At 39.6% G+C, this 16,497-nt stretch overlaps 2 protein-coding genes across 6 annotated transcripts in view; both read right to left on the bottom strand.

The window, feature by feature from the left end:
• Positions 1-358: 358 nt before the first annotated feature.
• LOC104602553 (RING-H2 finger protein ATL64-like) lies at positions 359-1,673 on the bottom strand. The gene has a single exon (XM_010266281.3). The coding sequence runs from the start codon at positions 1,310-1,312 to the stop codon at positions 476-478; it is 837 nt and encodes a 278-aa protein (XP_010264583.1). The 5' UTR covers positions 1,313-1,673; the 3' UTR covers positions 359-475.
• Positions 1,674-2,472: 799 nt separating this feature from the next.
• LOC104602554 (6-phosphofructo-2-kinase/fructose-2,6-bisphosphatase) overlaps positions 2,473-16,497 on the bottom strand; it is a 68,631-nt gene continuing 54,606 nt past the window's right edge. For 3 of the 5 annotated variants that reach the window (XM_088898219.1, XM_088898221.1, XM_088898220.1), the window contains 7 exons: positions 12,087-12,162; positions 6,382-6,444; positions 6,156-6,247; positions 4,290-4,358; positions 4,120-4,183; positions 3,965-4,030; positions 2,473-2,756 (listed from right to left, as the gene is read on the bottom strand). In XM_088898219.1, coding sequence (XP_088754345.1) covers positions 2,679-2,756; positions 3,965-4,030; positions 4,120-4,183; positions 4,290-4,358; positions 6,156-6,247; positions 6,382-6,444; positions 12,087-12,162 — 508 coding nt within the window. In that variant the 3' untranslated portion in view covers positions 2,473-2,678. Of the gene's footprint in view, positions 2,757-3,964; positions 4,031-4,119; positions 4,184-4,289; positions 4,359-6,155; positions 6,248-6,381; positions 6,445-12,086; positions 12,163-16,497 lie in introns of those variants that run through there. The other 2 variants (XR_016082550.1, XR_016082551.1) reach the window with 2 other exon arrangements.

The following is a 16,497-nucleotide window of genomic DNA, read 5'->3' as shown; positions in this document are numbered from 1 at the left end:
CAAATCTCAACTTCCTTAAAACACTTTTTTACCAAAAGGACAAATTAATAATAAACCATTCATTCAGTTCAGCTACTCCGGCTGTGTTCACTGGTCCCAGTAACTCAGTCAGAAAGATGAATGTTGGGATTATCAAGTAAAGACCGCGCGGCTTAGCAAAGTCAAAGTTGTTTTTATTTAGAGAACCGGGTGAATCAGATTCGACCAAACGAACCCGTCCCTAGAAAAAGAATAGTGCTCGCGCGCGTTACATCAGTCGGACTTGGAGTTGGAGGCTTGGAGATCGAGTCGAGGACGGAGGACCAGAGCAAGGGAAACATCAGTCATGAAATGCACAGAGATGGATCGATCGTAAGCATGAAGTGAAAATGTACAAAGTACAAATAACATATATAATATAATATTATATGCATCTACTTCAGTAGTTCTAATTAAGAGGAAGACTTTCGGAACCTCAACAAGGAAAATTTTGCAATCAAACGTTCAGCTCATTTGCATTAGACGAAGGAAACACCTTGCGCTCTGATCTATTCCTACTCAACATTCTCTTCAACGAACAACCCAAAGACGACGACGAAGCCAGCGACGACGGAGATGATGGTTGCGGTGGCGACGATGAGGAAATTTTGGGGGCTGAAGTTGTGTCTACCTGTATCTCAATTGAAGCATCCGAAGGAGAAGTCCCCTCAAAAGCGGCCGAAACACCGGAAGTTGTGTCGACGGGTTCTCCGCCCTCTTCACTGGGTAACATTGCACTTGCAGATGATAATGGAGTAACTCCGATCAACTTGTCGGGTCCCACGGGAGCTCTACAAATGGGACAGCTCGAGTGCGATTGCAGCCACATGTCTATACATTCTACATGGAAGGCATGTTGGCACTTGGGTAGGCTCCTTCCCGTCTCATCATCCTCAAACACGCTCAAGCAAACTATGCATTCCAACTCGTTCTTGTTCTCATCATGATCAGATTTATAGATGAAAATAGGAAGGGAAGCTATGACTGAAGAGTCGAGACCGTCGGCCGAGCAACCGGTGTGGGTATCATCGTAAGCAAATGCACGAACATGATGTAATCGGGCGGGGCCGAATACCTGTGATATAGATATAGAGCGTCCCCTCCTTTGGTGGGCTTGTCCCAGTAACCATCTGGTGTACGCATGAAGCAGCAAGACAAAGAAAACTACGACGAGTAAGGATACAATGGCCGCTAACATGACTTTCCCATCGTAGGAGTAGATGCTGGGGAAGATCTGACTCGGCCCGTCAGGGCTTTCTGTGGACGACTCCGGTGAACTAACCATGCCCATCATCGATCTCGATCAATGCTGCTTCTTCCACTCAGTAGAGAAGAAGTGGCAACGGAGGCAGTGGTGGCAGAATGGCGGTACTAAGTAATAAGACTTGATACTTGAGAGAAGACGAAATTCTGACGAGGAAGATGAAGCCATAAGGTAAAGGTCCCAAAGGAATCTCTATAGGAAAACGTTTACGTGAAAATGAAGTCGTTAATAACGGATTGAATTACGGGGATGGTTCCCACGTTTCTTTACATTGCGTTTGCGTGTATAAGTGATCAAGTACCCTTATTGATTATTTTTCTTTCTGATTTTTTCTTCCATCTAATTTACCCATACTCTCTCTCTCTCTCTCTCCATTCCACACACATTGATAAATGATAAGGGGCATGAGTGTTGGTTCCTTGGATAAAGGGATTCGCTTTGACCTGAAGGAGAGAGAGTGAGAGACCAGAGACTGAAATAAAAGTCTCGTGAAGGTGACGGCAAGCAACTATGGTTTTAATTATTTTCATGAAGGCTTTATTTTTATCTTAACGGGTGGGATGGATCCCTAGATATCAATATAAATCTCTCTCTTCTTGGGTTCCACTTTTTTTAACTACGGGGTCCCCTTTTGTCTCCCGAGTGAATTTATTCACTCCTCCCATGTGAGGGCGTCTGAAGTGTGAGCTTACAAGTACTGGTACTCTCTATCTCCCACTTGCCTACTTTCATTTTCTTTTCGCTTTTTGAGAGCAAGAAATCCAAGTACGTGGCGGTGACTGACATGGGACAGCCCCATTGAAATTCATGGGGAGTGAAATTTTTTCCCCATTAGTCTCTTTTCTCAATGCTAAAACTGAAACTACTATCCAACGGTAACACGTGAATGTTACGGTAACCATCATAGTCCCAACGAATTCTGACTAAAACATGGGCACAGATTCAGGATATGCCTCTTATTTGCACCAATTTAGGAAGATGTGCAACCAAATATGCCCAATATCCCTTTCTTAGCCATCCCCAGTTTAAATTTTAAACTGAGATAATAACCTCTTTTGTTGATTGTGGTTGGAACTTGGAACTAGTTAATGATTAAATCACAAGTTTTGTAGGATAGTTTGTATCAGTTCAAATAAATAATACCAACTAATTACCTAAAAAAAAGTTAAGAATATCAACTGGATCAGCTCTTTTGAATGGTTTAATATTCAATAAATAAAAACGTATCCATTTCAACAATAAGAGCTATAATGATTACAAACAGTAAGATGCATTTTCTCTAGTCTCACATCTTGTCAATGAACGAAAATTAAATAGACCAACTACTGCAATGGGCATTGCATATGGCGTTTGATGTGCCAATGTGTTACAAAACATAAGATCTCTTAAAACAAAATCAGTCCATAAGTTTGTATCTTTTCTCTTGCACACCACTAACCCCCATTTGTATCTCAATTATGGTATGAAGTGGAACCTGAAAATGGAAAATTTGTCTCGGTCAAAACGAATTTATACCATAACATTTAGCGAAGTGCTCAAACAACATGATGCAATCCTTTTACTAGTGACGGGATTTTTCTTGAATTTCTGCTTGGTAGGAAATTGGTTCTGTTCTAGATATATTCATAGGATGAAAGTAATGCGCATTTTCTGAACCAATGTTGTCAAACTTTGACAAGACTAGAGTCAGACTTTCAGAACCGGGAGCCGGCAGACAATGATTTTTAGGTTGTCCAGTTCTTAAAAATGTTGACTCGGTCAAACCCACCTCAGATATAAATGTGTTAACATCTGTTATAATCCATAATATTTTTCACGTTAAGCTTAAGTTGAAGTAAAATGGATCTAAAAGATAATCTCAAACCATATGCTATTTTTTAGGGCCCGTTTGGTTCACAGTCGGACTCGGAATCGGAATCAGAATGAAAATCCTTTGGAATCAAAATTGAGAATGGTCTATTCCCATAGTCTGTTTGGTTCAAAAAAGAATCGGAATGAGAATTGAAATAAGCTGGAATGGGATTTCATTCCCAAGAGAGGGGGAGGGAATGGCCATTCCCTCAAATGGGGAAATATCATTCCACCAGGAATGGAAATGGGATTCTGATTCTGTCAAACCAAACAATTGGAATCAGAATAGGCCATTCTGATTCCAATTCCAGGCTCCTATTCCCACAAACCAAACAGGAACTTAATTTTCTTTCAGTGCATGCTTTTGGGCGAGTTGAACACAAACCGGACGGTCTACCCATGACCCAATGACCAGAACAGTTTTGTGTCCGGTCTGAGTCTAACAACCTGTTCGAATGGATGTGTTCACAGGATGCAAATAATGGACATCGCCCAGGTTTCGAGGCTTGATGTTTTGCTGCCCGTATCATACACCTGATAATCTGATATATAACAGCTGGATGCAACATCTGGAAGGCTACATGAAGCAGATTTAATAGGTGGAATATCAATGGGTTAGGTGACAGTATATAAATTTCAATCCCTTGCCTAGTTCGTGGCCTTGAAAATCTCCCAATGCCACACTCAACACCCCCTCCCCAGAGCTGCATACTATGCATCTATATGTATAGCACAAGCACAGACAATGGCTTATTCTTATTATTTTTTGCTTCCTACACAAGACCAAAACCAAATCATTCTGGGAGTGCATATTCAGTATTTATGGATTACCTCAATGTGTGGAATTTCTTTCAAAGGCCTGTCCGCAAAATATGCATATAATGCTCTCAGTACTGCCTATAAAGATACAAAGAGCATGTTACATGGCAGCTCTTCTAAAGCTTCAAAAATTCAAAATAAGATGGACTTTAATAAAAATGTATAACCTGATGAGAGATCACCACAACAGGTGCACGTTGTCGTTCAAGCTCAACAATTACAGGTTCTAACCTGCATTAAGATTGTAAATGGAATTATAATGCATGCTAATTAAAAAAATGAAAGACACAAACTAACATGTTTACTCATTGAAATTGAAAAACAATAAGCTGCAAACCTTTGGATAACATCTAGGTAAGATTCCCCACGAGGATAACGATACCTCAGTTTATCCTTCTTACGAGACCTGCAGTAACAGAACAGATCCTTGTAATCAAGAATGAAATGAAGTCCAAAGTACTCAATGGAAATATGAAATAAAAAAAAGGATTAATTTCCATGTTTCAGCAAGCAATGTTTCATTCCCCACTATGCTACCCAGATATTGTAAAATCACAGCTGAACAAGGTGTCAGATATGGAATTTTACAAATGGAAGTATCCAACAAAACATGTACAGGTATCCACATATCTTAGTTGAAAGTCCACAGAGAACAGCAAAAAATAAATGGGTCCAGTTTAACCCCTACTAGTCTCGTATTTGAATTTCATGACAATGCTAAAACCGTATCTAGCATGACAAGTGGCTGACTGGCTGCTATTGTCATTGATCAGTCAATTAATGACTGTCCTGCACTCTTTCTGGTAGTACATTTCCCTGGAACTCTTAATTAACTTCTCTTTACCACCTTTTGAAGGATAAACCACCTTTTCCCGTACATATTTGGAGTTTACCTTGTGCTTGGAAGTAGTGCTACTTGTAGGAAAAAGTAAGTTCATACTTTGTTCTCTTTATCTTTATAGTAAAGTACTACAGTAATTGATTATGTTTCTTTACTTCAACAAAGTAAACTTGAGGTAAATTTTATCTTTAAAAAAGACCGAAAATATTGTAGATGTGCAGAAAGCCATATTTAGTTAATGGTTATTCATGAAGACACCCTTGGATGTGTTTCTTTGAACATACTAATGCATTCAAAAAGGGATAGTTATTGCAAAATTAAAGGCTGGAGATAGAATTTGCAAGATAATGAACAGGCTCAATCATTAATTTCAATATTCAAAATCATTAAACATTGGTACAGAGAATCGTGGAAGTGCTAAATACAAATGATGGACAAATTTCATATGGACATACATAGAAAACATAGAAGAGAGAGAGTGAGAGAGAGAGGCCTTAGTCAAGCCTTACAAGCCCACATGCAACCAATAAAAGCCTTATCCCAACTATTTTGATTGGCTTCATTATGCTTTAGGTTATTACAAAAAAAAAATGTATGCTTTAGGTATTTTTCTTTTTCCCTTCCCAAAATTCCTATTCTCTTCTCTTGGATTCTATCTCTCAAGCAGTTTGGTTTAGTGATATACTTCAGAATCATGCTTAATTATTTAGGAAAATTTTCCTTGCAAATTAAAGCAGGGATGCCAGTAATGATAATCTTGCTTGAGTAGGGCTTCTTCTAAGCACATCCATATAAAGCCATGTGATTAGACTCTTTAGATGAATGTAACTTTTCTTTAAGGATTTCACCTTGTATCGATTTACAAAGGTGATTCCTCTCACTATTCATCATTTCCTGAATTCACTGGAATTCAGTGCCATGCTTTACCCTTAATAGTGCTTAATCCGTTCATATCTCTTTCCCTCTTTGTTTCTCTTTTTCCAATTCTTTCTTCCCTCTTTACCACTTCCGGCTATACCTCCATTCATGTTTTGCAGCTCTCTAATAGGCTGATATTATGCCATTCCAATTGTTTCTTTCAGCCCTAAATCCCCTTAAAAATCACCCATCAAAACCTAACATCTCAGCAAATTTCCTTTTATAATCCAACTCTAGATTTCTCCTCCTTTTAACCCCAAAAAAAGCCAAATAAATGTTATATGCTTATTTAACTGCTCTATTGTACGAAAGGATCCATTGTCAGACAGATATCTTCCAATGAAATTGAAATTGGAGAGAGATATTACAAATAAAATAATTACCACATAAATAAAGAATGGAAACTTTCGGTATACAATGTTCAGATGATACATAAAAACATACTCATATTCCTCTGGCATGTTTTTCTTTATCTCCTCATATGTCATTCCATCACATACTCCAGCATTTATCTCATCAAGTGCACGCCATTGTATCTACAAAAATTTATAGAAACAGTTTTTTTTTTTCTGCTAAATTTTCCAGGATGCACATGTCATCCACCAAAATTTTGCAAGTAATGTAATATAGAGATTCAACAAACAAATGACACATGTGGTTTAGAAACAACCTTTGGGAATCCAGCAATTGGACTTGCAGTCAAAATTGTTCTCTGCAATGTGCTAGTCCATATCTAAACCACCAGAAGTAACATAACTGTTATTTACTTGTATAGCATGAATGAACAACATCATGATTACCTATCCCTGAGAAATTTTAAGCATAAAAAATGGTGAAGATAGATCAAATTTCTCCATACACAAGTTTGGGAATATTGATAAAAGAAAATAAAGTAGAAATTAGATGAAACTAGTTTATTTTTAACAGAACTTTTAAGTTAAATGGAAAATGACTGGTCCTAGTACTTTTTTTATACTCAGGTCCAATTAATAAGCATAATTCCTCAGGTATAAATCTGCCTGAGGCAGATACTGACCTACTAATGCTAATGTCCTTTTTATTAATAACATTATGTTGAAACTTGAAGATGAATCAAAAGCTATTCTCTGAGCTAAGATTCTTGCATTTAGGTTTCACTTTAAATCAACTGTGAATTAATTGATAAGGGCTGTTTGGAAGAAATCCATCATATCAAATTGATTTTTCAGTTTAAAACTTCTCTAAGGGATATTCTTTATGATGTTGCCATCCAGAAAAAGAGAACTCTTTTGCTATAAATGTCATCACTTGGGCATTGCCTCTTTTTTTTACTGATCAGAGATTTTTACTGACCTAAAGGAAAGCATGGAAGATGCAATTGTTAAACATGATCATAAGTGTAACACATCAAACCTTTCTATGGTACTCCAACTATTTGGGGTCAGCTGCAAGGTGCCAACCAGCTGGTTGGTAAGGTCTCCTGCTGGTCATAGTGGAGACTTGGGATTGCACCTGGGTTGGGAGAATTATGGGTTGGGGGACAGGCTACCCCCCCGTTTTGTAGCCCTTCAAAAGATATAAAAAAAAAAAAAAAAACTATTTGGGGTCAGCTGCATGAATCCTGCCCCATCATTATTCTGATATTCTCTATCAAGAGCCCTAAACAATCAAACATCTCTATGGTAGCAAACAAAAACACCATTAGTACATGCTCATACAACAAGAATACTAACTTGGAAGGATGGCTCCCAAGCACAAGTAATGTCTGCCTAAACTACTACATGCCAGGCTATTAACCAAGAACCTAGTCGATCTTTGAATCCATCTGAACAAGATATTTAAAATTCTAGAGCTCAACCTTCCCTAATAAAAAAGAACCCACAGACCCTCCACGTCATCTCTGAGGTATCATCCTATGACCATCTGGAAGTATATGTCAAAACATTCTAGAACTACCACATATAGTAAGCAACTCAACTCAACTAAGCCTTGTCCCAGCTATGTAGGGCAGTACATGAATCCTCTTCTTCCTTTCCTCTCTATTCAGTGCCCATATATATTGTTAAGGGTCCTTAAATCATTTCTCACTACTTCTCCATGCCCTTTTTGGTCTGCTCCTAGCTCTTCTAGACCCTTCAACTTGTAATAGTAATAGGTCACTTCTTTCACTGTTGCTATAGATGGTCTTTCTTTAGTTTTTCCACTCATCCATTTCTACATTCAGTAAGCAGTAAACTCCTTTCTGCTTTGGCCGAGTCCCAGAGTCAATGGTTCCTGATATGCTAGTAGAATCTCTCCTGTCATCCCTTTGTTAGCATCTAATTCCATATGGTAGAGCATCTACCCTGGGCTCTTAAGCACAACACTAGTACAGCTTTATATAATAACATAATGATAAATGGTGGTGATAGTTCATCAATTCTGAAATTGATTTCAGCAACGCACATACACAACCAATATTCTTACTGTGGTTCTCAACCATGTTTTCCAATATGGCTCCTAAAAACTTCAGCTCTTCTTAACAGTTTTAAACTGTGAATATCTTGCCTTGAAAATTTCTCATAAAAAGTGGCTCCAAAACTGTGTTGTATGGACTCTGAAATGGGAATCAGAATGAAATGCATGTGGAAGACTCTGACAGAGCAAGAAAAAATTAATATTTTAACAAACAAAAACGTGTGTGTGCGCACACACACTGACATAATACAATATATAGAGTAATATAACATGCATCCAAATTGCATTTGGGAATTCTTACATTCTCTTATTAGTTTGATCCAAACAATCACTTCTTGTGCCTCATAAAGCTCTAATAGGACAAAATAGACCATGGACTATAACTGGGACAAAATAAAGGTTGAAATACTGTTGCATGAGTTGCTTAAATTATATGTAAGGGTTGATTTTTCTGTAACCTTTTTTTTTTCAAATGGATCGTGTCAGCTTGTTTGAAGGTAGGTTGGACCACTGTAAGTCTGCAATCCTTATTGGTTTGTTATCCATTCTCAAGTTAGATCCATCTGACATATGGTAAAGTTTGGGACTTCTATCATTAATAAATGAGATCTAGATCTGGTGAAGTATTTCAAACTCCTATAGAGATCTTCCTCCTCTCCCTCCCTCCCTCCCTCCCTCCCTCTTAGGGGTTGATCCATGGAGACAGACAGGCTATACCTGAGTTTGGATGACAGACAGGCTATACCTGAGTTTGGGTGACAGACAGGCTATACCTGAGTGGGCAAGGGTGGCAGTAGTATGCTGTGAAGTAGTCTGGAGGAACCGCTCATACTCATCACGCGGTACACTCACCATCTCCTTCCCAGAAACAGATGTAGATGTGGAAGGAGTTAGATCTGCCTGTTGGTTATCACTGACATCAACCCCACCAGCTACTGCATGATTGGCCCATGTAGAAGGAGGGCCATGGAGATCACAACAGAAATTCACCGAATGTCTGTCCCTGCCACAATGTGTACACTTCCTTGTAGAGTTACTTTTTCCTTTATCACGGCCTCCCCCTGAGTCACGACCACCACCACGACCAAATACGGAACCACCACGACCTCCTCGGGAGGCATGTCCTCCCCTTTTAGTACCACGTCCACCTCCTCTGGCTATCACAAATGCTGATCTGTTAGACTGTGTGGGATTCTCTGTAGGTCCCAAAGAAATCCTACGAAGTCGTGCAAACACTTCCTCAAGTGTAGGAAGAGTAGAGCCCCCTAATATTTGGGCCCTAACTAGTTCATATCCTGATTTCAACCCCACTAAGAACCTAGTGACATCTAGTTGTTCCCTCTGTTGTTGCTGAACCTTAACATCCGGAGTGAGGGGATGATAGACATTGAGTTCATTTCTGAGGTTCTTCATACTGGCATAGTACTCTTCTAGGGTTTTATTCCCTTGTTGCAGATCGAAATACTCCTGATAGAGCTGATATACTCTTGTAGTATTATCCTGCCCAGAATAAAGCTTCTTGGCATGTTCCCATATGTCCTTAGCTGTATCTAAGAACATAAAGTTGGCACTTATTTTGGGTTCCATACTATTCCATAACCATGTCATGATTTGGGCATCTTCTTGTTCTCAATCATCAAACCCTGAAGAGTCAGCTGGTGGTTTATCTTCCTTCACATGCTTCACTTTCCTCTTTGCCTTGAGAAAAACTTCCATTGACTTGGCCCATGGAACATAGTTCTCACCATTAAGTTTAATTGAAGTCATCTGCACACCTAGATAGTCAGAGGGAATCACCACACTAGGTTTCTGATCACTACAACCATCTCCAGTTGCTGCCATGATTCTCTTCCAGTGCTACTTCTAATCTGAATTCCCAATCACCAACTAAGTACTGCTATCAGGGGTTTGATGTTCCAGACACTACAGCAGTCCCCAAACACAATGATAGGCTCACAACCAGTCACAATCAATCACTACTGTTCACAATCAGTCACAATCAATCAGTCCCCAAACACAGTTGATAGGTACACAAGCTTTTGTTCTTGTTCACATCACTACTGATTTCATAAAACCATGAATCACACTGACATTAATTCAGCACTAACTGACCACATACAAGCCCTCTTGAAGCTACTCAATAGAGATTGTGCATCACAAGCACCACCACACAGCCATAGCTGTCACACATGGTACAGACCTGTCTGACCTTTTTCAGAGGGCACTACAAGTCCAAGGAAAACTCAACTAGTGCCACTGCAGTACCCCTTACACCATTCGGCCACCTGCAGTACCCCTTACACCATTCGGCCACTGTAAACACAGCCTGTTCTTGGACCTTTTTCCAAGAACCAAGGCTACAAACAACCTAGTTCTCTAGGTTCTGATCAGTCCCCACAGATTTTGAAGGCTTTCAACCCAGAAATACCAACAACACAAAAAGAAAGGAGGTAACCAACCTTCTTTTGAGAGCTTCAGTCGACCATTCACTGCTGAAGTTGTTCTCTTGAAAAAAAAAAAAAACAGGTTCTGCGCAGAGAAAGAGGAACTGAAGTGTTCTCAGACCTAGGTCGAACCTGTGTTCTCCATTTTCAGCCCAGAAAGAAGAAAAAAGAAGAGGTCACGAATCTGTGAGGAGCTTTAGAGAGCAACGTCCTGCTCTGATACCATATTTTCTCTGTAGCTACAGTAATTCGAACCAGGAGAAGAAGAAGAAGAAGAAGAAGAAGAAGAAGAAGAAGATGAAGAGAACAGTCGAACATGATAGATTAAACCCTATCAGTCAATCCTTAATATGGATTAGGCTCTAATTAGTAGTACAAAGACTAAACTGCCCCCACTTAAGTATGGGACAGGAAGTCTCTATTAAGACTGCCACATAAACACATAACTTAACAAAAGTAAAATGACTAATCTACCCTTATTCGGCTAGCTCTAACAATTAATAAATGAGATCTGGATCTGGTGAAGTATTTCAAACTCCTATAGAGATCTTCCTCCTCTCCCTCCCTCCCTCCCTCCCTCTCAAGGGTTGATCCATGGAGACATCTCAGTTCATCAGTCTTTGAAAAAATATGGGGAACATCACTGCTTCAAAGACATTGTTCACCTCATTATTTATTTCTACTATATGCATCCCTTGGTACCACCTGAATTGGCGTCAGAACTTTTATGAACTGATTAAGTTCAACAGCAATACAATAAGCACTACTTACAATTGTATAAAGCAAGTATTCAATCCAGATGCCTTAGCAAATTGAAGCCACAATTCACAGACAATAATTCTCTTCTATTAGTATGCTCCCTTAAAGAATTTTCATTTTCAATGACAACTTGATAATACTCTCTCTCTCTCTCTCTCTCTCTCTCTCTCTCTCTCTCTAACCACAAGATGGATAAACATGTAGACGAGTGAAAGTTATAGTATCTGGACTGGAAAAAGAGAATTAGGATCTCTCTTTAATACATAGAATACTAAGCTTTAATACATAGAACAATCAATACACATTTATAGGGGGTATCAAAGTTAGGCAAAATGTTAGGAGAAGGAATGACAAATTACTTCAATAATTTGAAAAAAACTATAAAAAATATAAGCAATAGGTGCATAGAAGACCATCTACAGAACCCATAAGAGGCTAGAAGGGCTAGTGGCAAACCAAAAATGACATGAATAGGAGTAAGAAATGATTTAAGTGCTCATAATTTTACAATTCCTATCGTGCTAAACAGAATGGGATGGTGAAATAGGATTCATATGGCCGACACCATATAGTTGGGATAAGGGTTAGACAATGATGATAGAAGATGCAAGCAATCTACTTAATGACTTAAACAAACATTCATATTGAGAGGTGAACTAATAAATAAAATAACTAAATAAACAATAAATAATTCTATAGTAAAATAATTAAAAGGAATTTTTTTTCAGAAGCTTACAGAAGCAGCACGTTCAGATTTTAGCCGTTTTTCCACAAAGTTGGCAAGTTTTTTTGCATAAAGTTCTCCGGCTTCACTGCTCAATCAAACAATATTAAAGAAACAATTGAGAAGAACAAGCTTTGTAGGTAATTAGGAATGCACCAAGAAAAAAATGGTCAAAGGAACAACAGAAGCATAAATGTGATCATGGAATAGACTTTAACAACCATCAGATCTAAGTTATATGGACCCAAGGGTAGCAAAGATATAGAAAACTGGGGATAATATACCCTTGCACATATCCTAATTTTCATACTTGCAGGGATGGTAGATGCATAATTTAGAATATAGACCTTTACAGAGTAACAGCACATGAAATGATGGCAATGACAAATTTTCAATAAGACTGTTTGGATTGTGGAACAGAAGTGGAAAAGGGCCACAGATTCGATTATTCAATGGACAATGGAAAAGACTATCCTCCTGAATGTTCCTTTTTCCTCAAATCTACAGAAAACACATCTAGAAGTTTTCTGTCTTCCATGTTTTTCCTCATCATTTTTGGAGCCAAATGGAGTGGACATATATACTTTTCTGCTGCTCATTTCCACTTCTGCCGCAATTCAAACACAGCTTAACCAATTTAGCCACATTACACACAAGTATTAATTATATACAAAGCTGAAGAAATGAAAGACATTTCTTTTCTTTGTGGCATTTTTTTATTTTAATATTTCTGTGTATATAGTTAGTTATATTAGTCTTGAATTTGGTATTGGCAGTTACCCTTTTGTCTATAAGAATATACCATGCCTAAAGATCTTATATCATTTGAGATTTAGAACTTTCACCTTAGCAGCTTATTCATCCATCCTTATGAAATAAAGTAAACATGCTCTTAATAAGTTCTATGAGTTTAAGGCATTCTACCTTTTATATAGTAGATGTTCAGGACTGCTATCAGTCTTGAACCCTAATGGATTTCAGGTTCGAAAATAGAAGAAAAAGTATAGAAAAGAGAGGAGAAAGAGAGAAGAGAGAGAGCAGTAGAACACAAGAGTTGAAAGGAGGAACAGAAGCATCATGTTCTGCCGCCGCCACTTTATTTAGTATTTATAGGTTATGCTCATTACATGGAAAGGACAGATCTGCCCTTAGTATTTACATAACAAATAGAATAAAATAAGACTGAAATAAATAACAACTGACATAACTAACTGACCACCAGCTAACCCTAGGAAGACTAGAACACCTTCTACCCTATGAACACAGTGGGACCGTAGCTGTGGGGCCCACATCAGTGTTCTCTACACTCCCCCTCAAGTTGGGAATAAATGTTTATCATTCCCAACTTGGATAGATCCGCTTCTAGCTTCTTCCTTGGTACAGCTTTGGTGAGGATATCTACTAGCTGCATGTTGGAGGTGATGTACGGGAGACACACTTCTTGTGATGAGACCCTCTCTCGTACAAAATGCCGATCAACTTCAATATGTTTGGTTCTGTCATGCTGCACCGGATTGTGTGCTATATTAATAGCCGCTTGATTATCACAATACAGCATCAGGGGCTTCTCATACTCAATACCCAACTCCTCAAGTAGTGATCTCAGCCATAGAATTTCAGCCACTCCGTTAGCCATTGACCTGTATTCAGCTTCAGCACTAGATCGGGAGACAACACTTTGTTTCTTACTCCTCCAAGAGACAAGGTTACCTCCCACAAGGGCACAACATCCAGAGGTAGACCTTTTGTCATCAACACTCCCAGCCCAATCGGCATCCGTATAGACCTCCACCTTCATGTGGCCATTGTTCTTGAATAGTATACTTCTACCCGGGCATCTCTTCAAGTATGCTAATATTCTTTTTGCTGCAAGAAGGTGCATGGTTCTAGGAGAATGCATGTACTGACTGACAACACTAATTGCATAATTGATATCTGGCCGAGTGAGGTAGAGATATAGGAGCTTTCCCACTAATCGCTGGAACATAACTTTGTCTTCAAGAAGCTCCCCACTCTCTGCACTAATCCTGTGGTTCTGTTCAATGGGTGTATCCGCAGGGACACCTAACTTTCCAGTTTCCGCCAATAGATCTAGAACATATTTCCTCTGAGAGACAAAGATCCCCTGTTTAGATCTAGCAACCTCAATACCCAAAAAATATCGAAGGGCACCGAGATCTTTCACCTCAAACTCTTGATGAAGGAGCTGTTTGAGGAACTCAATTTCATGACTGTCATTTCCTGTCACCACAATATCATCAACATATACTGCAAGTAGTGTCAGAGAGGACTCCACCCGCTTGATGAACAGTGTATGATCTGACTGAGCCTGTACATAACCGAACTTCCCAAGGGCTAGTCTGAATCTATCGAACCAAACTCTAGGTGACTGCTTCAAACCATACAATGCCTTATTAAACCGGCAGACCTTCTTACCTGTCTCTGTATCATAGAATCCAGGAGGCAATTGCATGTAAACCTCTTCCTGCAGGTCTCCATTCAGAAAAGCATTTTTAACGTCCATTTGGTACAAAGGCCAATTGTGGCTTGCTGCAAGAGATAATAGAACTCGAATGGTGGTCATCTTGGCTATCGGGGCAAATGTCTCCAAGTAATCTATACCATAAGTCTGGGTGAACCCTTTTGCAACTAGCCGAGCTTTGTACCTCTCAATGGAGCCATCCGCGTTGTGCTTCACAGTAAATACCCATCTGCATCCAACTGGTTTCTTTCCTTTGGGCAAATCAACTAGCTCCCAGGTATTATTTTTCAACAGGGCATCCATTTCGACTTGCATTGCACCTCTCCACTCCGGGACTGATAGGGCTTCTTGCACTGTTCTTGGAATAGGAACATTAGCAACGGAAGTAAGATAAGACCTATAGGAGGGAGATAGGCGATCATAGGATAACAACTGGGAAATGCAATGGGTTGTAGATGTGGTGCAATGCCATTTTCCTTTACGGATGGCAATGGGAAGGTCAAGGTCGTCTGTAGGGGGTGAAGTGGAAACAATGGAAGATGTCTCTATGGATCCTGGGACTGTAATACCTGGACTTAGAGCCGCAGAAGAGGTTGGAGCTGGCCTGGACTGCTGATGACCGAGATCAACCTGCCTACATCGCCTGTGATAGACTCTCAACTCCTGATCCCTCTGACCACCCTCACTACTGCAGCCCTCATCACCCAATGGAATAGGTAAAGGAACAGCCCCAAAAGTATTAATCCTGCCCTCACTGCACTCCCCCTGAAGAAAAGGACCCAAATCCCCACTCTCACTGCTCTCCCCCTAAGGAGAAACCCGAGAATAATAGGGTGTCTCCTCAAAGAAAGTGACATCCATGGAGACAAACTTCTTCCCTGAAACAAGATCATAGCAGCAATAACCCTTTTGAGTTTGTGCATAACCAAGAAAGATGCATTTGGAGGCCTTGGGTTCGAACTTGGAGTGATGGGGTCCGAGAAGCTGAACAAAACAGGTACAACCAAATGTTTTAAGGGGAACAGTAAACAACTCCTCATTTGGGTATAGAAGGGAAAATGGAGGTTTCATATCAAGAACCCGGGAAGGAATCCGATTAATAAGATATACCGCTGTGAGGATAGCATCACCCCAGAACCGAATAGGGACATTGGAGGTAAACATAATACTTCGAGCCACCTCCAAGATGTGCCTATTCTTCCTTTCTGCAACCCCATTCTGCTGAGGTGTATGAGGGCAAGTGCTCTGGTGGATAACCCCATGATGAAGAAGGTAAGATGCCAATGGCTTAGCAAAGTATTCCTTTGCATTATCATATCTAAGAACTTTGATCTTGGCAACAAACTGGGTCAAGATCATTTGGTGGAAGTTTTGGGTCAGGGCGGGTACCTCATCTCGTAAACGCATAAGATAAACCCAAGAAAACCGAGTATAGTCATCAACAAATAACAAAAAATATCTATACCCACCCATGGAAGGGATGTGATATGGCCCCCAAACATCAGTATGCACAATATCAAAAGAACTATTACTCCTTTTATTACTCAATGAATAAGAGTTTCTACAATGTTTAGCAAACTCACAACTTTCACATTTCAACTGGGACAACTCAACAGACTCAAACAAAGTAGGGAACAGACTCTTTAAGGACCGAAAAGACAAATGACCCAATCGGTTATGCCAAAGCATAACCGGACTCACAATCTGAGAAACAAGTGACTTCTTATCCACTGACTCTTCCCGACAAGAACTCTCCCGGAGCAGATAGATCCCATTCGTCTCACGGCCAGTCCCAATCACCTTCTTCATCTCCAGGTCCTGAAAAACACATCGGTCAGGGAAGAAAGTTACTAAGCAGTTCATATGTTTGGTAATACTACTAACTGAAAGAAGGTTAGTATCAAGTTTAGGAACATGCAAGACAGAAGACAAGGAGATAGT

This window comes from Nelumbo nucifera, chromosome 2 (assembly GCF_055504915.1).
Source record: "Nelumbo nucifera cultivar China Antique chromosome 2, China Antique-T2T, whole genome shotgun sequence".
NCBI classification, from domain to species: Eukaryota; Viridiplantae; Streptophyta; class Magnoliopsida; order Proteales; family Nelumbonaceae; genus Nelumbo; species Nelumbo nucifera.
The sequence above is the reverse complement of the archived record's forward strand: the minus strand, read 5'-3'. Positions and strand labels throughout refer to the sequence as shown.

Coding starts and splice junctions, on each gene's coding strand:
- LOC104602553 (XM_010266281.3), bottom strand. CDS start 1,312: ATGATGGGCATGGTTAGTTCACCGGAGTCGTCCACAGAAAGCCCTGAC.